The sequence below is a fragment of the Cryptomeria japonica genome, chromosome 5, assembly GCF_030272615.1.
Source record: "Cryptomeria japonica chromosome 5, Sugi_1.0, whole genome shotgun sequence".
NCBI classification, from domain to species: domain Eukaryota; kingdom Viridiplantae; phylum Streptophyta; class Pinopsida; order Cupressales; family Cupressaceae; genus Cryptomeria; species Cryptomeria japonica.
Window position 1 is genome coordinate 192080946 of NC_081409.1, and position 23886 is coordinate 192104831.

The following is a 23886-nucleotide window of genomic DNA, read 5'->3' on the forward strand; positions in this document are numbered from 1 at the left end:
AATATCTTGGCACTTTAAAATCACTAATGCGCGTTTAGAAAACATGTTAACGTTCAAGAGGTCAAACACTTAGACAAAACTTAGGATCATTAAAATATCAACTTTAGCAACTTGATCCTATAACTTCAAAAACCCTAGACGGCACTAGGCATGATCAAAACTCCAAGACTCGGGCACGGGAAACGCAAAATTGCCCACTCTAAAAAGCGAAAAGTGGGGGTCCCCATTTGCAATGGGGTGATGTGTGAAGACGTCACAACAAAACCCAAGGTAGAAGAAGTCCTGATGTTGCACAACTCAACAAAAGGAGAGCAAATGGAAGAGACACCTGATTATACAGAAGTACTTAAAGAAGATCCAAAAGAACAACCAGGTGGAAGTGAAGACATGTTTGAAAGCTTCAGAAACTTTGTCCTAAAAAGTGTGAAGCAAGAAGTTGAACTGGGTAGAGGCACCTATGTCCGAGACCTATTATTACCAGACTAGTGCAGAATCCATAATGCCTTCCACTCAGAATTCACATGTGGAATGTGCAAGATTGCTATTGAGCAAGTATCAAAAATGGTTCCACAAACTCCAACAATGAAAAACATCGCAGAAACCAGTATTGCTGGAAATCCTTCCAAGGAAATGATGCCAAAAGTTGAACAAGGAAGAATTGAGGGTCTCCAAGAACAAAAGAAGAAAGAGGTTGCAGATACATGAGCTAAAACCTCTAATACTCAAACAACTGATCAAGTATGGACATTAAGGTTTGACAAATCAAAGTCAAAAAGCGGAAATGAAGCTGGTATTGAATTAATCAGTCCAACTAGAGAAAACTACTTAGCTGGACATAGACTGCAATTCCCATGCACAAACGATGTTGTTGCATATGAGTCTTTAGTTCATGGATTGCTACTTGCTATCCAAAAGGGCTCCAAGATCTTACACGCGTTTAGGGATTCGGAAATTGTAATAAGGCAAGAAAGTTATATGCCTGGCATGATAAAAGATTATGCCGCTACCGCAATAGAGTGTGGGACCTCATTGAAAGCTTTGTTGCATTCAACATTAAAACAGTATACCGATCTCAAAGCCAGACAGTGAATACATTAGCATAGGCGGCTAGTTCACTAAAACCTCTTGCCATGAAAGGTTTAAAAAAATTCACAGTGGAGTTGACTTCAGTTCCCTCTGTACCTGACAATATCACTAATTTCCAAGTATTTTAGGATGAGAAGCATATTCTGGACTTTCTCACAAATTCAGATGTGTTTGCCACTCAAATCATTCATGAGGAGGAACTAGAAGAAGCTGAGTTTGATGCCGAAGGGATCATGAACTTGAAACGAATACCATCACCCAAGGAATGATAGAGCTACAGAGAATCTTTGATCCAAACAAATTGAGTAGAAATCAAACAAATGAAGGAAGCAAATCTGAAGCTATGAACCTAGGGAAGGACAGGCAGGTAAAGAATTTTTTCATTGGAAAGGTTTGTACCCAAGAGGAGAAGGAAGGAATCCTACAGAACTTGAGAGAATTCTCTAATTTCATTGCATGGGGATATGAGGAACTAAAGACATATGATACTTCTCTCTTCATACACAATTCCACTCAAACCAAGAAGCAAGCCTTTTTGGCAAAGACAAAGGTCAATGATTGCTAGAGCCATTGATATATAAGTGAAGAAATTACTCTTAGCAAGGATCATCTTTCTAGTTAGGCACTCGACGTGGGTCGCCAAATTAGTTATGGTAAGAAAGAAAATGGAGAGATAAGATTGTGTAGACTTCTGAAACCTAAACAAAGCTTCAGAGAAAGACAACTACCCATTGCCATCATTGGATGAAGTGTTGCTGGTGCAGGGCACCTAACACTCCCAAGCATGAATTTTTTGTTTTCTTTTGTAATGTCCCCACTTTAGCAGTTGACCAAGTGTATGTGCGTTTGCCTAGCTCTACATGGTCCCGAGGGCTAACGAAGGGTTTAAGGGGATCCTGGAGTGTTTTGGCCTAGTCATTTCCAGTTTGGGTTAAAACGGAGTTGATTTACTTAGTTTCAGGCATACTTACTATTCTTAGTAAGTCAGCAGGACACAACGGAGGCTAGCTTTGGTGATTGGATTCGATACTCCTTGACGAGAGCTTTTCGACGAGCTATCACTCGCACTATTCGGAGCCCGATTGCTAATATATTTTAATGCTTGAAGTGTTATTAAAGTAACATTTAATTTAATTGTAAAATATTAAAGTGTTACTTTAATATTTATTTTATGGGGATGTGTGCAAATCAAAGGGGCACCCAAGGGAGACATAAGTGAATATTTTAATATGTTTTATATTGAACATCTTTTATCCCACATTACTCAAGTGAGTTGGGTCGACCCTTGGAGAAAGAATAAAAGGAAGCTTTTGTGGCTTCATTCAGCATGTTGAATATGAGAAGAAATTGATGTGTGAGTTGCAGATCCGTTCTTGGCATTAGAGGACGTCTATCCTCTCTTGTGACATTCTAGACGTCATTCCCTTGGGGTTTGGCCTTTGGAATCCATTGCTATCAGCTTCATTAACAGGCAGATTGGGTGCATCTCCAGCTACAGGCAAATTTGGTCTTTTGCTCATACCTTCTTCACTTCTTGACCAATGCTTATGCCATTCTGAAGGGATGATTTTATGAAGATATTGGACTGATTGAAGACTAATTAATACTGTAGCAGCACTGTAGCACAACACTAATCACATTACTGTAGCACGGCACTATTCATGTTACTGTAGCAGTAACATGGGAAGTCATTGTTGGAACATTATGTCAAAAATGCTGGAGTATTTAGTGAGTTGAAAAATCTGCTATGTATTTGACTTTAATAATTCTGGAAATAATATCATATCAGCAGTAGTTCAATCTTCATGTTGCATATTATTGTAATTTCCTTCTAGTTCATGTTATGTGATTTTAAACCTATGCAAAGACTTAAAAACAAACAAACATTTCATTTCCGAAGCCATAAGAGGTTTAAACATTAAATGGAGAAATAAGGAGTTGGATGCAAACTGTTTTACTAAATTCCTATCAGCAGTTGGTTTAGTTTTTTGGGCATTCTCGGGTGTCCATTACATCTTTCAAGTTTTTTGTGTGTCTTTATGATGTAATAATGGACCAACCATTTGGGACTCAGTAGAGCCATGGTTGTGTTGTCTAAGTTTTGGTTTGAGTCATTTGTGTTCAGGATGTTGTCAGCTTGAGAAGTGAGATGCTTAGGTAGATCATAGGAGTAGTACTCCAAATGAATGTTATCATGTAATAGAGGTCTATTGTTTTGTGTTTAGGTCTTCTAGGGTGTTTGAGGACCTTCAGGAGTCTTGAAATGCATTAAAATGCAAAGTTGCATCTTAGGAGTCAAAAGATGGAAAAAGTTGTTGAGCAACATTTTGCAATTTTTGCAAAAGTTGCATTTTTGGTAGATGGCATTGAAAAGTTGGTTGAACCACTTGAACCAACAGCATAAAAGCCAAAATTCACTTCATTGTATGGGCTGGACAATTGGGAAGGCAATAGCAAGTTTATGGTTTTTGAAACAATCTTGTTTTCTTCACCGTTTGATAGTTTATTGAGTTATTCATTGCTTGTACGGTCTAGTACGGACTTGATTGTATAATAAACTCATTGCAGGGCATGAGTGTTGATTGAATTTACTTTCCAGTAAGCTTGATTTGTAGGATTGATTGTCCTTAGTTGCAGAGATATCTTCCATTCTTTGCAACTAGGATTAAAACTCTTGCAAGGAGGGTTTAAGAAGAAAAATGGCTCTAACCTAAGCATTCTTTGATGACACCTGTTGAAATCAAGAGGAATGTTAGGTCAGGGTCTGTACATAGGTTTAGGATAGTTTTTGTTGTTTTGCGAGTCCTTGAGGAGGAGAGACAATGAAGCCCTAGGCTCACCGCTGGGAGTAGGTGAGTTAGGACAGCAGAAGAAGTGTGATTTTCAGAGCACAAGAGGATTGGTACAAAACAAAGTGTCATATGGTTGGAAAGCCCTGAGTATGCCCTTGAAGAATCCCTAATTGTTTGCAGGAGATGTTCTAACTGGTGAAGGGTTTGAAACACATCTTTCCAAGTCACCCAGTGAGGCCTAAACCATTGAAATTAGTGCAGTATTGGAAACCCTATTTGTACAGATAACCCAGATGCAGATTTTTAATATTGTTTGTAACTCTGAAAAGGGTACTCAAATCCATAATTTATTTCTAGCCTTGTTTGGGAAGTTTGCAGACTAAGTTCATAAAACCGCCAAGGGAGGGCTAATTCAATTAGGTCTATTTGAGCCCGATAGAGACCTAGAAGGGTTAGGAAACCATAACAATGGGTCTGGAGATGCTTAAAGCCTCAAAAGACTTCAAAGACACTTTGTAGATGCATTTTGAGTACATTGAAAGTGGTTGGGTGTTCGGATCCTTGCAGGAGTGGTTGGAGCCTTGAGTGGTGTGTGTGTGTGATTGAGGAGGCAACCTCAATAGGAGGAGTTGATTGTCCAAAACCAGTGGCTATACCTTGGAGGCAAGCCAAAGTGGTTCAGAACTTGGAGGTCTTATTAGCAAAAACCCCTACTAAGTGCCACTGGATGGGCTTGAGTAGTTGCAAGGTTAAGGAGGACAAGTCAATCCAGAAGTTGAGTTGGATCAAGCTCCAAGACTCTCTGCATCAGAGTGGTATCAGAGCCATTCTTTGAAAGATTTGGTGTATGTCAGATTGTGAAGAACAAGAAGCAAGTCCAATGCCTCCAAAGCCAATGACTCATGAAGTCGTCTGGCAATTGGTGGCAGAGATGATAGAAGGACTGAAGGATGCAGAAGGAAGTAGAGGAAACAGAGATGTTAAGAAGGAGAAGGGAAAGGTTAAGATAGAATGGGATGATGAGACTGATGAAGAAGTGGAAGATGGAGAGGAACCAGCAGCAGTAGCAATGCCCCAAGACCATAAACTATTCTTGGATGCACTCAAATCCATCTCCAAAGATAACTTGGATGGATTACCCACCTATGGAAGAAATCTCAATGGAGAAGAGTTGCTAGAATGGATAGAGGCCCTAAATAATCATTTCGATTATAAAGAGGTAGCAGAGGAGAAAAGAGTAAATGTGGCCAAATCAAGATTAAGAGGATCAGCATTAGTTTGGTGGAATATAATGCAAGAAGAAATGATGCAAGAAGGAAAGAAGAAGATAACTTCATGGGAGCGTATGAAGATCAGACTTAATGCTCAATTTCTACCGGGGGATTATGAAGTTCAAATCCATAAGAGACTGCAAAATCTGAAACAAAGGGAGTTAGATGTTAATGCATATACTAAGGAATTCCACAAACTCAATTTGAGGGCTAGAAAGCATGAGAATGAAGTGGAGAAGTTGGCCAGGTACATGAATGGCCTTAGACAGAATATACAAGATGAGATAAGTATCCTCACACCAGACACTGTCCATAAGTGTTTTCAGTTGGCATTAAGGGCAGAGGAGAAGATCAAGAGGAAAAGTGAACAAAATCAAAAACATAGAGGTGGTAAGAATTTCAGAGGTAGAGGAACCTTTGGTAGAGGGCAGCAATCATCAAGAAATGAAGAGCAGCAAAGCCAAGAAGGCAGTGGGGACTCTCAAAGAGGAACATTTAGACGATCGTTTAGGGGAAGGAGCAATTTTAGGGGCAGGTTTGGAAGCTCAAGAAGAGGAAATACCATCTTCACCGGTAGGTGCTATCACTACAATCAAGTTGGACATACCATGAGTAGGTGCCCGGGAAAGGCCTCAAGTTCAACAAGCTCCTACATGGGTGAGAGGACTCAATTGGTGCAAGAGGAGGACACTCAAAGTGTGACTTCTTCAATCAGCAAGGCAGGGCCAGTGACAGATGGAAAAAACTTGATGATGAGGAGAACAATGCTCAAGAGCCACCACAGAGGAAAAGTTTGTTTAGAACCACTTGTAAGTCACATGGGAAAATTTGTAAGGTGATTGTAGATTCAAGTTCCATTGAGAACATTGTCTCAGTTGAAATGGTGGACAAACTCAAACTAAAAAGACTACCACATCTCACTCCTTACAAGGTATCATGGCTCAACCGGGGTCAACATGTCTTAGTTGATGAACAAGCATGGGTGGACTTTGAAATTGATGAGTACAAAGACAAACTACAATGTGACATATTGCCTATGGATGCTTGTCATTTGATGTTGGGCCGTCCATGACAATATGATGTGAGAGCTAATCATGATGGAGAAAAAAACAGCTATCTTATCACTAAGAATGGGAAGAAGTACCAAATGGATCCACTACCTAATCCAAAGGAGCAAAAGCAAATAGGATCCAGTGTGATGCTAATGAGAGGACAAGAGTTTCTCAAAGTATTAAAGCAAGAAGGTCATCAACACCATGCTATAGTGTTGAAGCCTAGAGATGAAGCTAAGGCAGATCCAATGAGTGAAGTGCCTCAAGAGGTGCAAGGTCTACTCAAACAATATGCAGAAGTAATAGGAGATGACATGCCTGATTCTTTGCCTCCAATGAGAGATGTACATCATCAAAAAGACTTAATACCAGGGGCCAATCTGCCTAACAAAGCTGCTTATAAAATGACACCTAGTCAAAACGAAGAGATCGCCAAACAAATGCAAGAACTCTTAGACAAAGGGTTTATCAAGAAGAGTTTGAGTCCATGTGTTCTTCCTACTGTGTTAGTGCCTAAAAAAGAAGGCAAATGGAGAATGTGCACTGACTCAAGAGCAATCAATAAGATTACTATAAGATACCGGTTTCCCATGCCAAGGATTGAGGACCTGTTGGACAATCTAGGAGGTGCAAGCTACTTCACAAAGGTGGACTTGAAGTCTGGTTATCATCAGATCAGAATCAGACCTGGAGATGAATGGAAGACAGCCTTTAGAACCAATGCAGGCCTATATGAGTGGTTGGTGATGCCATTCGGCCTCACCAATGCACCTAGTACCTTCCAAAGGCTCATGAATGAAGTCTTAGTTGAGTTTATTGGTAGATTTGTTATTGTGTATCTTGATGACATTTTGATCTTCAGCAGGTCCAAGTAGGAACACCTCAAGCATGTGGAGATGGTCTTGAAGAAGTTGAAGGAGGCTCAACTCAAGATTAACCTTGAAAAATGTGAGTTTTTGAAAACAGAGCTTGTATACCTTGGTTTTGTTATTTCTCAAGGATGTTTAAAGATGGATCCAAGTAGGGTAGAAGCAATACTTAATTGGCCTATCCCTAGGGGGCATAAGTGATGTTAGAAGTTTTCATGGAATGGCATCTTTTTATAGGAAGTTTGTGCGAAACTTTAGCCATGTTTGTGCTCCTATTTTCAACACCAATAAAGGAGGGATTAAGTGTCACTTTAAATGGACTGAGGAAGCCAATAAGGGGTTTGAAATGTTGAAAGCTAAGATAGCAGAGCTGCCAACCCTTAGATTGCCTGATTTCAATCAGTTGTTTACAGTAGAATGTGATGCTAGCCAAAGGGCAATAGGGGCAGTTTTAAGCCAAGAGGGTCATCCTATAGCCTTCTTCTCAGAGAAGTTAAATGAATCTAAACAAAGGTACTCCACATATGACTTGGAGTTATATGCAATGGTACAAGCATTGAAGAAGTGGCATCATTACTTGCTGCCCAAAGAGTTTGTAGTTTTCATTGACAACCAAGCCCTTAGTTTCCTCAATGGGCAAGAGAAGTTAAACCAAAGACACCTAAAGTGGGTTGAATACCTACAATCCTATACATTCACTATCAAACACAAGAAAGGGACAGCCAACAAGGTAGCTGATGCACTAAGTAGGAGAGTTATGACTATGCAAGAAATACAATTGCAAAGTGTGGGTTTGAGTGAGTTAAAAGACCTCTACAAGGATGAAAAGGACTTTGCAAAGATATATAGTGTTTGTTCTGATTTTTCTAACACCTCACATGTTTCTTATTCAGAATACATGATACAGGAGGGTTTGTTGTTCAAAGGTCATCTTCTTTGCATACCTCAATGTTCTATGAGGCAAAATATTATCCAAGAGAAGCATCAAGGAGGTCTAGGAGGTCATTTTAGCATTGATAAGAATTTGGAGCAGGTTGGTAGATTTTATTATTGGCCCCCATTGCAATTAGAAGTGAGAAGGTTTGTAGAGCAATGTACAATCTGCCAAAGAGCAAAAAGATCATCAAGTAATGCAGGTCTATATCAACCCTTTGTAATACCTCACAGGCCTTGGGAATGTGTGAGCATGGATTTTATGTTGGGCTTGCCAAGAATCCCAGAGGAATTTGATAGTGTGTATGTGGTGGTAGATAGGTTCAGCAAAATGGCACATTTCATCCTTGCAAGAGCACCAATGATGCCACCTATATTGCAGGCCTCTTCTTCAAGGAGATAGTTAGGATTCATAGTCTTCCAATCAGCATTGTTAGTGATAGAGATGTGAAGTTCTTGAGCCACTTTTGGAGGACGCTTTGGAGAAAGTTGGGCACCAAGTTATCCTTTTCATCTGCCTATAATCCTCAATCAAATGGTCAGACAGAGGTAGTCAACAGATCATAGTTAAACTTGCTAAGATGTCTTACAAAACAACATGGGCAGACTTTGGATCTAGTACTCGGTCAGGCAGAATATGCATATAATGACTCAGTAAACCGTAGCACAAGTAAAAGTCCCTTTGAGATAGTATATGGATTTCATCCTAGGGGCATATTAGAGCTCAGAGATCTCAGTTCAATGGCACCTAAGAGTGCACAGGGAGAGCTTTTGCAGAAGGTATTAAAAAGTGCATGATAAGGTAAGGCAGTCTTTACAACAAAAGTCCGAGCAGTATAAGGTTCAAGCTGATAAAAGGAGGAGGAATGTACAATTTAAAGTTGGAGACTTAGTGTTAGCATACCTTAGGAAGGAGAGACTTCTAAAAGGGCAGCCTATCAAGCTCATGATGAAGAAAATTGGACCTCTCAAGGTGGTGCACAAGTATGGACAGAATGCATATGAAGTTGAACTTCCTCCCAATATCTTAATTGTATGTGATCTCTATCCATACAAGGGAGTGTCACAAACAAATCACTTGGACATGCCATCACCGGTTAATGAAGATTAGATAAGGGATTTGCCACCTAGTCAACTGGTTAAGTTGGAGAGTATCATGGACACCAAGGTAGTAAAGAAGACAAGCAAAGGAATCTACAAGCACTATCTTGTCAAGTGGGAAGGGCTAACCGATTCAGATGATATGTGGATGTCAGAATCAGATATACTTCAGCATGGAGTGGAGATTGCAGACCTCTTAACTCAAGGGACATGAGTTCTTTGTCCCAGGGGAGTATGGTGCAGGGCACCTAACACTCCAAGCATGAAATTTTTGTTTTCTTTCAAGTTTTTTGTGTGTCTTTACGATGTAATATTGGACCAACCATTTGGGACTCAGTAGAGCCATCGTTGTGTTGTCCAAGTTTTGGTTTGAGTCATTTGTGTTCAGGATGCTGTCAGCCTGAGAAGTGAGATGCTTAGGTAGATCACAGGAGTAGTACTCCAAATGAATGTTATCATGTAATAGGGGTCTATTGTTTTGTGTTTAGGTCTTCTAGGGTGTTTGAGGACCTTCGGGAGTCTTGAAATGCATTAAAATGCAAAGTTGCATCTTAGGAGTCAAAAGATGTAAAAAGTTGCTAAGCAACATTTTGCAATTTTTGCAAAAGTTGCATTTTTGGTAGATGGCGTTAAAAAGTTGGTTGAACCACTTGAACCAACAACATAAAAGCCAAAATTCACTTCATTGTATGGGTTGGACAATTGGGAAGGCAAGAGCAAGTTTTTGGTTTTTGAAACAATCTTGTTTTCTTCACCGTTTGACAATTTATTGAGTTATTCATTGCTTGTACGGTCCCGTACGGACTTGATTGTATAAACTCATTGTATGGCATGAGTGTTGATTGAATTTACTTTCCAGTAAGCTTGATTTGTAGGATTGATTGTCCTTTAGTTGCAGAGATATCTTCCATCCTTTGCAACTAGGTGTAAAACCCTTGCAAGGAGGGTTTAAGAGAAAAAATGGCTCTAACCTAAGCATTCTTTGATGACACTTGTTGAAATCAGGAGGAATGCTAGGTTAGGGTTTGTACATAGGTTTAGGATAGCTTTTGTTGTTTTGCAGGTCCCTGAGGAGGAGAGACAATGAAGCCCTAGGCTCACCGCTGGGAGTAGGTGAGTTAGGACAGCAAAAGAAGTGTGATTTTCAGAGCACAAGAGGATTGGTACAAGACAAAGTGTCATATGGTTGGAAATCCCTGTGTATGCCCTTGAAGAATGCCTAATTGTTTGGAGCAGATGTTTTGATTGGTGAAGGGTTTGAAACACATCTTTCCAAGTCACCCGGTGAGGCCTAAACCATTGAAATTAGTGCAGTATTGGAAACGCTATTTGTACAGATAACCCAGATGCAAATTTTCAGTGTTGCCTGTAACTTTGAAAAAGGGTACTCAAATTCATAATTTATTTCTAGCCTTGTTTGGGAAGTTTGCAAACTAAGTCCCTAAAACCGCCAAGGGAGGGCTAATTCAGTTAGGTCTATTTGAGCCCGGTAGAGACCTAGAAGGGTTAGGAAACCATAACGATGGGTTTGGAGATGCTTAAAGCCTCAAAAGACTTCAAAGACACTTTGTAGATGCATTTTGAGTACATTGAAAGTGGTTGGGTGTTGGGATCCTTGTTGGAGCCTTGAGTGGTGTGTGTGTGTGATTGAGGGGCTAACCTCAATAGGAGTTGATTGTCCAAAACCATTGGCTATACCTTTAACGCAAGCCAAAGTGGTTCAGACCTTGGAGGTCTTATTAGCAAAAACCCCTACTAAGTGCCATTGGATGGGCTTGAGTAGTTAAGGGTTAAGTAGGACAAGTCAATCCAGAAGGTGAGTTGGATCAAGCTCCAAGACTCTCTACATCAGAGTGGTATCAAAGCCATTCTTTGAAAGATTTGGTGTATGTCAGATTGTGAAGAATCAGAAGCAAGTTCAATGCCTCCAAAGGCAATGACTCATGAAGTCGTCCGGCAGTTGGTCCTAAAAAGACTAACATAGATTGTATGTTGTGCACATTTTATTTTCTGCATTTTCTAATCAAAAGGTCCTAAAAAGAGCCATTCATAGCCAAATCATTCGCCAAAATCTCCTTGAAAGTTATAAATATGTATGTCTTCTTCAAGTGTGCGTAAGTCCCCTTGGATTACCAGCAACATCACCAAACGAGTCTTTATCCACATAAAGTCGCTAGTATCCAGTTGGAACTTTGGAGTCAATGTATGATCTTCCTGCAATCTTAGCATACATCTCATCTTGATCAAGAGAGGATAAAGTGACCATTGGAAAATTTGATTCTATGTTGTTGTGGTCACGAAACACGCATCAATGGGTATGCCACCTCATATTAATGGCTTGGGGGACATGAGGCCAAGGGGGGTAAGATCTGCCCTTGGGCCTAAGATAAAGGGTATCTAGGGCACCCTATCGAGTCATCCTATCCAATTGGCATTAATGTATGAAGTATCTTGTGGTAGTGTGTAAAGTATTTTTGGTAAGGCATGTGTGGCTGAATTGAGATATAGATCAGTATATATGTGATATACTCTTTTGATGATGATGTAGAGAGATAGATGTGTGACATAGTGATCGGATGTGATATGATGCCGTGAAGCAAATGTGAATGACTAAAGAGCTACTGAAGTGTGCAAAGTTTGTCTACTGAGCCTAATTGGAACTATACTCCATGCATATGTAAGATCCAACTATAACAATTCATTTTGTCTACTTGTTCTCTTGTGGGCAGTAAGTCCTTTGGCAATGAGCCTTCATCTTTTGGGCAGTAAGCCCTCTGACAGTGAGACTCAGGCAATGAGCCTTGCAGTGAGCATTTTGTAATATTGTATAACCAGTTATATTATATTGAAAGTTAACCCTCTCCGTCATTTTTTCCTAACGAGTTTCCACGCGAAAAAATCTATTGTTCTCTTGTGCATGTTGTTGTGGATGGTATCTCTACTTTTTCTGCTTATTTGATTATTCATTTATTTCTGTTACATGCTTATTGATGTGAATCTGCAAAGTAATAATTGAGTTGATTCTAAAGTTTAAAAAAAGGGAAGAGACAATCTCAGAGCTAGTGCTCTTTTGCCTTTTAATCAGTGTAAAACAAAGGGAAGAGACAATCTCTTTCAAATATGAATAAAAGTCATTGACAATATCGTATATGCCATAAACACAAAAAGAAATAAAATAGCTAAAATGGAAGAATTTCATCATAATTAACTGATGCCAGAGAATTTCAACCTGTCTGCAAACATATTGTAAATGCCAGGAAATTTCAACTTCTCTACAAGCATATTGCTATGGCTAATTTATGAGGATTTTGACTAGAAGGGAGTATGATATTGCTATCACAAATTGTAACCTTGTGCTCTGTCATTTGACCACAACGATCCTTGATTTCCTAATATTGCTTGCTCATTTTCAAAACTTTCTATTTTCTAAAAAAATTTCCCACTGATACTTGGTGTAGATTAATAACCAGCTTAGTTGGTCGGTAGTTATGCCCATGTGGCAAGTTAGTTAGGGTGATAGGTAAGATATTTATCCTTTATCTACACCTCCACTCCTAATGTAATTACTCACCTTCTAATCCAATCTTATATTGCCTGCAATTCTCTTTCATTTTTGTTGTTTCCATTTTGCCTAGTATTCCTGGCTAAATCTTACAATACTGCAGTCAGGTTTTACTATTTTGGCACAATTTTATTTTGTGAACAAAATGATGATTATCTAACTGTTCACAACCAAATATAATAGACTGAGAGAGCAGGCCTGTAGACCCTAATTAGCTAAAAATCAAGTAGATGGACAATAATCAGATCATAGATAAAAAGTATAAGCCAGGTGCACTTTCATGCTCAATGTTGGACTACCCTTATGCCTGTGCGTCCAGGTGAAAGAATACTCTCCTTTTTAAGATATGTGCCGAATGCATGAAAAAAAATGATATTAATGAAGATGATATTATGGAGGGCACGTGCCCATTTAGGACAAAGACTAGAGGCCTAACTACAACCTGAAACTTACATGAGAACTTAACATCAAAAAAGTAAAAGCTTACAAGCAAAATAGCACACTGGATAATAAGATGTCATGTCTATTAAAGTAATTTTGTAATGTTTCTATAATGGTCATTCAGTTAGTTAGTTTTGGATCTTTCCTTTTCGTAGGTGGTTCTTATTTAGAATGTTTTCTTTCGTGTTTCTATTCTCGATCGTTTCCATTATGGAAAGATCCTCTTGTAATCTCTATTTAAGAAGCCTCTGTTGATGTTATAGCAGCAGGAGATATCTTTCTCCTGTCTACTGTCTTAACTGTTATCAATATCTTATTCATCACTGTCTTATCAGCGATCTCATTTCCACTAACTATAGTTAATAATAATTTGCATGTTCGATATTCTACGTGTGGAGTGTTTTAGTTAGTATCCATTTGTTAATGGATAATTAAGTATAATCGCCTATCGGGTGTTAATTTAAATGCACCCCCTCTTTGTTGTGTCACCCCGATTGGGGTCATGTCTGTTCACATCCCTTGAAACGGGTATTTCATCCTTTCTATTGGGGTATTAGAAGTGATGACTGGAGAATTACATTTTGTTCTTATACATGCGATAGTCAGTGAATGATCTGTGGTGATTGTAAGTGAATGCTATCATCCATAAATTATATGTTGTGCACATTCAGTCAAAACTCGTGAAAGATATATATTCTTATATTAATGTAATTAATGATCAGCAAACTGAGAACAAACAAATTAAATACATTGGAGAAATATAGCACTTGAAGGAAAATCGATATCAAGCAATATATTGATATATATTGCTTCAGATTATAGCAAATCAAAGAAAAAAAATTTCTGTACTGCTGCCTATATAATTCTGATCCAAAATTTAACAACCTCTGTCTCATTTGTAAAATACCGAATAACATTTTATCTCTGGAAGTTTTTTGATCAGTTTTTTAAAACCAAAATTACATTTTTGGTGGATTTTATATAGAATGAAATTGATGGTTTTTTTCTGCTGGAGATCGAGGGTTTTTTACAAGCAAAGTTTTTAAATTATTTTTTGATAAAAATCATGGATTTTCTGTTTTCTGTGGCTAGGGTTTCAGCACGAGAAGACTTCATGCTTTTAGAGGATTTTGCGTGAATTTTTCCACATAAAATCATCAAAGGTGTTGCTGTTTTTTTTTTTTTTGGGGGGGGGGGGGGTGTTTATTTTTTTTGAAAAAAAATCATACAACAATGAAGGAAAATTGAGTGAATCAATTTTCACCGAATTAACAAACTCAACCACAAATGCAAATCTGATAAACTGTAGCAACAACAAGGATAAGCAAATAAATAGCACAACACACAACACCAAGATTTTGATGTGGAAAACCCGGTTAAGGGAAAAATCACGATGGGAACCTACCCACAATAAGATGATACTCTGCAATAGTATATGAAAATATTACAATGGGGAATGCACCAGCATTCAGGCACACTACTTAGAGCTTATAGCTCAAGATACAATAACCCGGAAGGCTACAACCCTTAGGAAAAGCTCACTACCTTACAAGGAAGTCTCACTGACTTACAAAATATTCGGACAACAATCCGGAATCAAATGAACTGCAATAACGGCATCTGCTAATGCTTGATGACAGTTCCGGTTAAGCTCATATGTTTGCTCTGCAACACCAATATCTGCTCAATACACCACACCGAAAGACGAATCCCTTGTTCACACATACATCACTCTCTGATAATGGAGACACAACCTTGATACCTAAATTACATGACTATACCACCTATTTATACAAATCATCAACCTTGACAACAAGGTCGGCTAAACCCTCAACTCATAATTACAAAATTACATCACACGATACAAAGATCGACCACCGGACAAATATAATGATACCTAAACCAAATCTTCAAATACGCAACACCACCGAAAATCACACCAAAATCAACCGCAACACGCTACACCACCAAGAATACCGCATAACACGAAGAACGTCACCGGTTCGACAAAATCACCAAGAACTCGCACAACAATCAATGCGGATCATAAAAACAAGTAGGACACAATTAGGAAACACCAGCAAGCACATTTAGAATCATCCCTAATAGTTGTACCAACACCACTTATCAAATCTTCATCGATCAACATTTGAACCTCAAGAACACTCAAACAACAACTGTCACGAAGAAAGATAACTTGCGGAGCTCCAAATAACAAACCATCTGAAATGAAGATACACAAGACCATCCCAAACAATCTCCCAAAAACTCAACTCAAGATCTGATCACACCGGAATATACCGAAGGAAATACTGAACTCTGCAAAACACTGATCAGAAAAAAACAAATTGCAAACTGGATCATATGATATGATCAATTAAGTTTCTCGGATCACCAAAACCAATATAGAAGAATATAATGATACTAGAAATATTCCATACACTAAACAATGATCCCAATAAACCAATCTGAAATCACGGAGCAATAAATCACAGGAATATGTTGACATCAATGACAACAATATATCCTAGCAGCAGCAATGTCCAACAATCTCCCCCTTTGGCATTGATGGCAATATATGAATGTGAAAAACAATCAATGCAAAGAAAGAAAACATCTCCAACAAACTCCCCCTAAGATCAAGCAGATAGAACAGTTTTTCGCATGCTTCTCTCCCCCTTTGACAGCAATGCCAAAGATCTCAAAATAGAAAACCGAACTCTCCCCCTTAGATAAGCAAATCATGATTCTCTCCCATATAACCAATCCAACAGACTACACCAGAGGGGCAACACCAACTCATCAATCCGGACAAAGAAATAAGACTCTGAAGTCCACCGGATTGATGCAACTCAATGCATCTAGTTCTCATCAGGAGGGGTAGATACCCCTAACTTGTCTCTCAAATAGACAAATGTATTTGCAAGCGAAGGCTTGGTAAAAATATCAGCAATTTGTTACTTTGTAGATACATATTCCAGTTTCACTTCCTCTTCACTAACTTATTTTCTCAAGAAATGATACTTGATTGATACATGTTTAGTTTTTGATTGTTGCATCGTATTCTTTGACATATTAATAGCACTGGAATTATCACAATATATGACAGTAGGCTCATCATAGATAACTCTAATATCTTTCAACATTTGTTTCATCCAAACTACCTGAGTGCAGTTACTAGCAGCAACAATGTACTCAGCTTCAGCAGTAGATAAGGACATTGAATCCTGTTTCTTACTAGCCCATGAAACCAATTTTTTACCCAAAAAGAAAGCAACACCGAAGGTACTCTTTAGGTCATCAACATCACTAGCCCAATCAGCATCAGTGTAAACACATAACATGAAATCATCATTCCTCGTATACCACAAACCATAATCCACAGTCCCTTTCAAGTATCTGAATATCCTCTTTACAACAGTGACATGACTCTCTTTCGGATCAGCTTGATATCTAGCAACCATGCACACAGCATGCATAATGTCCAGTCTAGTCTGAGTAAGATATAGCAGTCCACCAGCCATAGATCTAAACAAAGACTGATTAGCTTTCGGAGATTCATCATTTTTAGACAATTTGTAGCCAGTCACCAGAGGAGTTTCAACCGGTTTGGAGTCATCTAATCCAAACTTCTTCAATAATTCCTTCATATTTTTAATTTAAGATATAAAAATACCTTTTCCAGACTGTGAAATCTGCAAACATAAGAAAATTTCATCTCCTATCATAGACATCTCAAATTCTTTCTACATATCACCGGCAAACTTCATACTCAAGTTATCATCTCCTCCAAAAATAATATCATCAACAAAGACTTCAACAATTAAGATGTTATCATTCTCAATCTTGAAATACAAATTACTATCAGCAGTACCTTTATTAAATCCCAATTTCGGCAAATACTTATCCAATCTAGCATACCAGACTCTAGGGGCTTGTTTCAATCCATAGAGCTTTCTTCAGTTTGCATACCATGTCTCCATCATCTGATAATGTAAATCCATCAGGTTGCTCAATGTAGACTTCTTCCTCAAGATCACCATTTAGAAAAACTGACTTGACATCCATCTGATATACTTTGAAATCTTTATAGGCAGCATATGCAAGCAATAGTCTAATAGCTTCAAGTCTGGCTACCGGAGCAAAAGTCTCCTCATAACCAATTCTTTCTTTTTGTGAATATCCTTTGCATACCAGTCTTGCTCAATGTGTTGAAAGAAGAGTTTAAATTAAAACATATTCATATTTTTTTTGTGGCTCTGGATATTAACGATCTTATGACAAGAAAGTATATGGATGAATGGTTAAATGGAATTTGGTCGTCAACAATTTAGAGTTCCAAAATTATTTTCGTAGAATGATCCAGTGCAGTCTTTTTCTTATTTTTTCCAAAGAATATTCCATAGAGGAAAAAGTGATTAAAAGATAGTTATGGAACATTGGAAAAAGCACATTCCATGCCCTGGCTTAATTTCCTGAGGCAATAAACGAGGTCCTAGCTCTTTCCTATCCTAGATGGGTCACCATTAAAGAGGTACCTCCCCAATTATGGGCTTTCTTACTACAATTACTTTCTCCAATAGGCAATGTGATGAGAATAGAAGAGACCAAGGCAACCATAATGCACATGGTGTTGGAAATGTTGTCATTGATGTCAAAGGAGGTTATCATTAATGGCAAAGTGATTGTTGCAGATTGGCAGATTTCGTCATTGATGTTAAAAGTGAGTTTGTATATGTAAGATTATTTAAAAGGTTGTCATCATTATCATTGATGACAAATAATAGTATGGAAGTTATGAAGAGTTCATTTAATATGTTTAGTAAGTATGAGGATACATTGATCACATTTCAAGACACTAAACACTGCATGGATAGAGGCTCTTCAAAGGGTACCTACAGTCAATGATTAAAGATTAGACACCATAATTAACATGGCAAGTATGAAGCCTATTAAAGACAGTGATTAACATATTCACCAATTAAACAACAATGGCAAGAGATAAAACTTGTTTGAACAACTGGTTGAACAGTTAACTTGAAGGAATTTTGACAAAGTCAAAGTGATTGCTAGAACAATGAGTTCCTTCCACTGACTTCATTAATATGTGATCAGCAATCATATTAAGGAACACTTCAATGATATATGACTGATCAGAGCAAACAGCACAGTGCCTTGTTAAGAAGAAATTTTATATGATATACTAAGGGAAGCTTTAGAGATAAAATAGTGTCTTGTAATTAGAACAAGCTAGCAAATCTAATGAAGAATGATGAAGAGCAGTGAACAAGTTTATCATGCATCAATTATAGTAAGAGGAGCAGCTAATATATTAAGCCTTGCAATCACAGTTTATGTGCAACAGTGAACAGCAATTATCTTATGAACAAGAAGTAAAAACACAGCAAATTCAGACCCTCATAAAGCAGAGATGGAAAATAATAAAGGAGAAATAGTAATATAAAAATTTAATAAAAAAGAAGAAAATGACAAAAATCAGAAAAAGACAAACAGTAAAAAGACAAAAAAACAGAAAAAGACAAAAGACAAAAAGTGCACTGATTGCATTTAGATAAGAAGAAGCAACGACTAAGAAAAATTAAAGAACATCGAATGATTTTGAAAAGCCATATAAGACAAAAAAACGTATGAGACAAAATTTCATATAAGACGAAACTCATTAAAGACAAATTATGAAAAGCAGCAATTAAATGAGATTAATAAAGCAGTGACTAGAGGTTGATGATTAAGTGGCAGCGACGATAACAAACACTGACTAAAGGCAGCGATGGCAATACAACACATGGTTGAAAATATTAATTATAAGTTTGATATGACTTCGTGAAGGATACGATTTCATTGTGAAGTGGTGCGATCATGTTAAGGCAAAGTCAAACAAATATTATGAAGAGGTGCAGTTTAATGTATTCACTAAACATTCTCAAAAAGCTACGATATGTTTAAAGAGAAGTCAATATGTTTAAAGTGATTAATAAAGAGGGTGTAATGTGTTTTAAGGAAAGGATAAGAGGTGTGATTTCATAAATGAAATCTGAGTTGGTTTAATAAGGGCGTCTCTCTTTAATTTTTAAAGGATACGTCACTTCAAAGAATATAAAGATATAAAAAGGAGAAGACTGAGATAAAAAGTGTTTTAAAGGGTGTTGTGTGAAGATCAATCATATACTGATATCAGATTGTGAGAGTGATATGTGAGGTGTATTTGTGTGAGTGTATAAACATTGAAGACAAATAAGATACAAATGGAGATATGGAGTTAAATGAAGATAAAAGAGTGCAGATTTAATGAAAAGAATTTCAAAAGAGGAGTAATATACGTTTATCACATATACACAATGAGGTGATGAGAAACATGAATAATCAGTTCTAGAAGAGCAGATAAATGAATTTAATGTAAGCAGATTTAAATGAAGAATGTGCCAAGTTGATAGGTGAAGTTTTAAAGGAAACACCAAGCAGATTTATGGAAATGTTTATGTCAGACCCGTGATCAAACTTATAGTAGATTCAACAAAGAATATATGCAGATTAAAGATAATTATAATGTCCATCATCCGTTGAAAAAGCAACATTATGAAGGTGGAACAATAATTTGGAAGTTGGTGCTTCCAAAAGGAGAGATTGGTGTCTCTCGCTAAGTTGGTGCTTAGCAGTGGGGGTTGGTGCCTCCAGTAGGTTGGTGCCTACAAATTGTGGGAGTTGATGCTTCCAGTGGGTTGGTGCTCACAAACTAAGTTAGGGGTTGGTGCCTTTTGTAGGTTGGTGCCTACAACATTGTAAAAGAAGAAATATATAAAAGAATTAATTTGTCGTGGTTTTTCTCCCATTTGGGTTTCCACGTAAAACATTGTGTTATTGTGTTCTTACTATGTGCATGATTGTTAAAAGATAGTGAATAATGCTATTATGATTAATAAAGTTAAATTGGTAAAACTTGTTATACTAATTTAACCCCCCCCCCCTCTCAGTATAACCTTGTGCTCTTCACATGGATGCTAGGGTATTAGTCACTCTTCCTCCTAGAGTTAATATTCTAGATGTGATCAACATAGACCTTCGGGAAAAAACCCTAACCTATCAAAATGAGATCCTAGGTGACATGAACGTTTTTTTTGTGCAAGAAAGAGGACCATGTTAGAAGGAATTGTCCAATTATTAAGAATAAGGGTAAAAACCCTAGTTCATCCCAAAAAGCATCATATCCTTCTATTAGTGAGAAAACAAATAAAGAGTACTTTAGCAACAAAGAAGCTTACCCTAAATCTAGTTGCGATGGTTTGAAAGATGTGGGGTTTGTTCATGGTAAGATGAAGGAAAACCCGAAGTCTTTTAAATTAGACCACACTAATAGGCAAGATATGGTGTTGAACAATGGAGAAAACCAAGTTAACACCAACAAATTAGACACTAATATTGTTAGATTAGACTCTTTGTCTCTCATTTCTAATGTAAACGAGAGACAATCATAATAATCTGTCAAGAAGATCCTCACCTTCTCTCGATTGTGAAACCAATGAGGGCACAAGAAGGCTTCAATTGAGTAATGATGAAAACATTAACAGAGTAGATAGGATTGATAGTGGCAAGGATGATAGAACACAAAAAGTAGGCAATATAAACTCACGAATTGACCAACCCATCACCAATAATGAAGGGTCCCCAACCTATGGACCTGGTGATCATAATATGAGGACACCATGTGTGGCCCCATAGATGTGCCCCCCCTCGATGTAAATAAGTCTAAAACATGACTTTTATCCCTAACCATAGACTGCAACACAAGAATGCACAAGAGCTAGTGTTGGATAAGATTGGGCAGAATATTGCTAATGATAATGCTAATCATATGAATTCCTCTAGAGTTTCAAGGTATTCTAAAATTTCTAACTCCCTAAATAAGGAGACAACAAAATGGTAAGGATGATGATATTGGAATTGAGGAACCCTCGAAGACCGGAAATGACTACCGATACACTAAGAATAGCAATGGTCCCTCAATGGTCAGAAACATTGTCCACCAACCTCGTTCCTTGTGTACACTTGAATACGAGGTATAAAGGTATAAACTACAACACTCAGAAAGTACTTGAGGCTCAAACTTTGGTTTGTGTTCCCCAAATTTCTTGCTACCAGGTATCATCTCTTTCAGATGTGGCATCCTATTAGAGGCACCTCCTATATTTAGCAAGTAGTTGTCTCTTAGGACCCCCATTGGCTCATACTCACACTTGAGCAAGCCCTTGTAATTTTTTTGTGCATCCTCTTTATTTTGGAATAGCATCTTATTTGCATTGTCCAAACTTATTGTTGTCTTTTGCTTCTTGCTACTTTGTTTGGCAAGCTTCTCTCACCTAGTTCTCGGATCCACTCTTGTACTCATTGATTTGTGGTCATTCAGAAAAATTTACAGGTCCCATGTATTTCTCTTCTTATAGGTCTCCATAATGAAATGCACTCTTCACATCCATCTAATGAACCTCCCACTTGTAGAAGGCTGCCAAAGAGAGAACCCTCAAAATAGTATCAATGCATAAAAATGGGAGTAAATCGTAGGTTATTAAGTCCTTCGGCGTCGGATTTCTCATGATCTTACTTGCAATATTGAGCGGAGAGCATATGGGAGTCTATAGGAAAGGCACCTTTGACCAAAGATTGACTAGACAGTTTTAGAACAAGGTCAGACTCAAATCCAAAAATTCAAAGAACACACCACAACAGAATTTTCTCGAGCTTTCCAAAAGTCTAAACAAATTTGATAAATTACAAAAATTGCAGCTTGTAGAGTGACTTCTTTTAAAATCCCAAAAGCGCAATAATTTTATCAAAAACGATCACAGAAAGCAGTAATTTGGATTGTAGGTCCCTAATGTAAACCCCAACTATCTTGAAAAAATACCAAAAATTTCACAATAGTTCGCAAGATATGCATAATTCTTGAAAATTAGGGTTTCCTTAGAGAACATTCTTTAGATTGTGATGCATTAAAAAAGTGCCACTTGCCTACATTCATACCATGAAGTATTTAGAAAGTATGCACCCTTGGGAATGAACAGAGTAAGATTTAACAAGACAAGAACAATGTGAAAAAGGAGACAAAAGCATGTGATGGTACCTATAGACATTATATAACTTCATGAGAAAACAATCGGTTCGGAAGCATATATATACACACCCTGACCCAATATACATATCAAAGGAGGCTGATCTGGCACAAAGCTAGAGGAAAGCAACCTGAAGGTACTTTGCCTAAAATAAACAAAAGAAAACAATAGAAGATCCTACACAAGATTACAAACTCCAAATAAATCATTAAACAACAAGATGTTTTATATGGGTAATAAAATTGTAAGGACAGAATGTAACAGTTTTAATTTCATTTACCTATTTCTTCTTTCCATTGCTGAAAATGTTGGATTTATTTTGCATGCCCAAGCATGGGCCCAATTCAGGTAACAGATAATTCCACTATTGAGGAGCACATATAAAATTCTACTAACATCACAGTAAGTAGACCGCAAAGATTTCATATTAAAAGAAAATTCTGACAGTAGACATAATTTCATGATGGTAGAGCAAACATAAAGTTCTGCAGCTGGGGTATATCATCAAATTCAGTAAAACATTATTACCAAAACAAAATGAAAAATCCTCTGAATTATATCAGATCAAATGTTGGACTGAACCCATGACTTAGTATGCTATACAAAGTAGAAGATGGCTTCACAATACAATTGGTTCTGCCTCTAAGACCTTAGAAGTGTGTCAATAAAATAGCATTTGCACTTTTTGCAACATATGACCAGGATGAAATATGTTTTTCTTTTCCACTTTTTACGAACAGACTAAGACATTCTTTGTAAAGATCTCAATACTGACTCAAGCTAGACTAGCACATGCTGTTGCCCTGTTGGAGGCTGACAAAATTTACAGCCAGAAAATTATAGTTCTTTTCTTCCAGAGCATAACTCTGTAGAGAGTGCTAAGATATCCCCACTTTCAGCATGACTCAGGATGAAAACAAAAATACATTAAGGAAATCTGAATCATCCCATCAAACAGTTCTCTTACCTGCCAAAATAGTATTTCTTGTACAGCTGCACCGTTTGGAACACCTTCTGGCCACATTGGTATGACTACATATACAGAAAATCTTTCATTATTTCTAATTTTATCAGCCGTCTTCAAGGCTAGCTCCATAGGAATTAAATTGTTAGCACCTAGGCATAAGATGCAAACAACCATAACTTAGTGAAGCAAAGTAAATACAAAAAGATACAAGGGCATAAAAATTAGACAAAAAGAGCAAACAAACATTACAAGCTTTAGTCATACCAAATGAATATTGAGTTGTAACTGAAAAATATAATTTTAGACCTAATGTAATGCTCAATTACACACTGTGGGAGAAGTTCTTTTGCACTGCAGCTTATGAGGCCAACAATCATCATTTCAACAAAAATAGAACAAACACTTTGTTCTGGAAGTATTTCTTCATGTTTTTGAGTCGGTTTTTCTTGCCCAACACATACCCCACTTGTGCCAATCCCCATTGATTCCCTAATGTTTGAAACATACACATCTGTATCTATATAAAGAGATAATAAATGAAATGAATTCAAACAGTTCTAGTCTAGGGTATTTCACCAGAACTAAAAATCTCTAGCCTAGGCATTGGGCATGTGGCCTTGACCCATGACCTTAGTAGACCCTTATTTTACTGTATACCTTAGCTTATTACTTGGAGGTTAATCATTAAAT

At 37.5% G+C, this 23886-nt stretch overlaps 1 protein-coding gene across 6 annotated transcripts in view; it reads right to left on the reverse strand.

The window, feature by feature from the left end:
- The window catches only part of LOC131043274 (phospholipase D delta), a 104277-nt gene that overhangs the window by 44341 nt on the left and 36050 nt on the right, over positions 1-23886 (reverse strand). For all 6 annotated transcript variants that reach the window (XM_057976470.2, XM_057976469.2, XM_057976468.2 and 3 more), the window contains one exon: positions 23197-23345. In XM_057976470.2, the coding sequence (XP_057832453.2) occupies positions 23197-23345 (149 nt within the window). The remainder of the gene's footprint in view (positions 1-23196; positions 23346-23886) is intronic.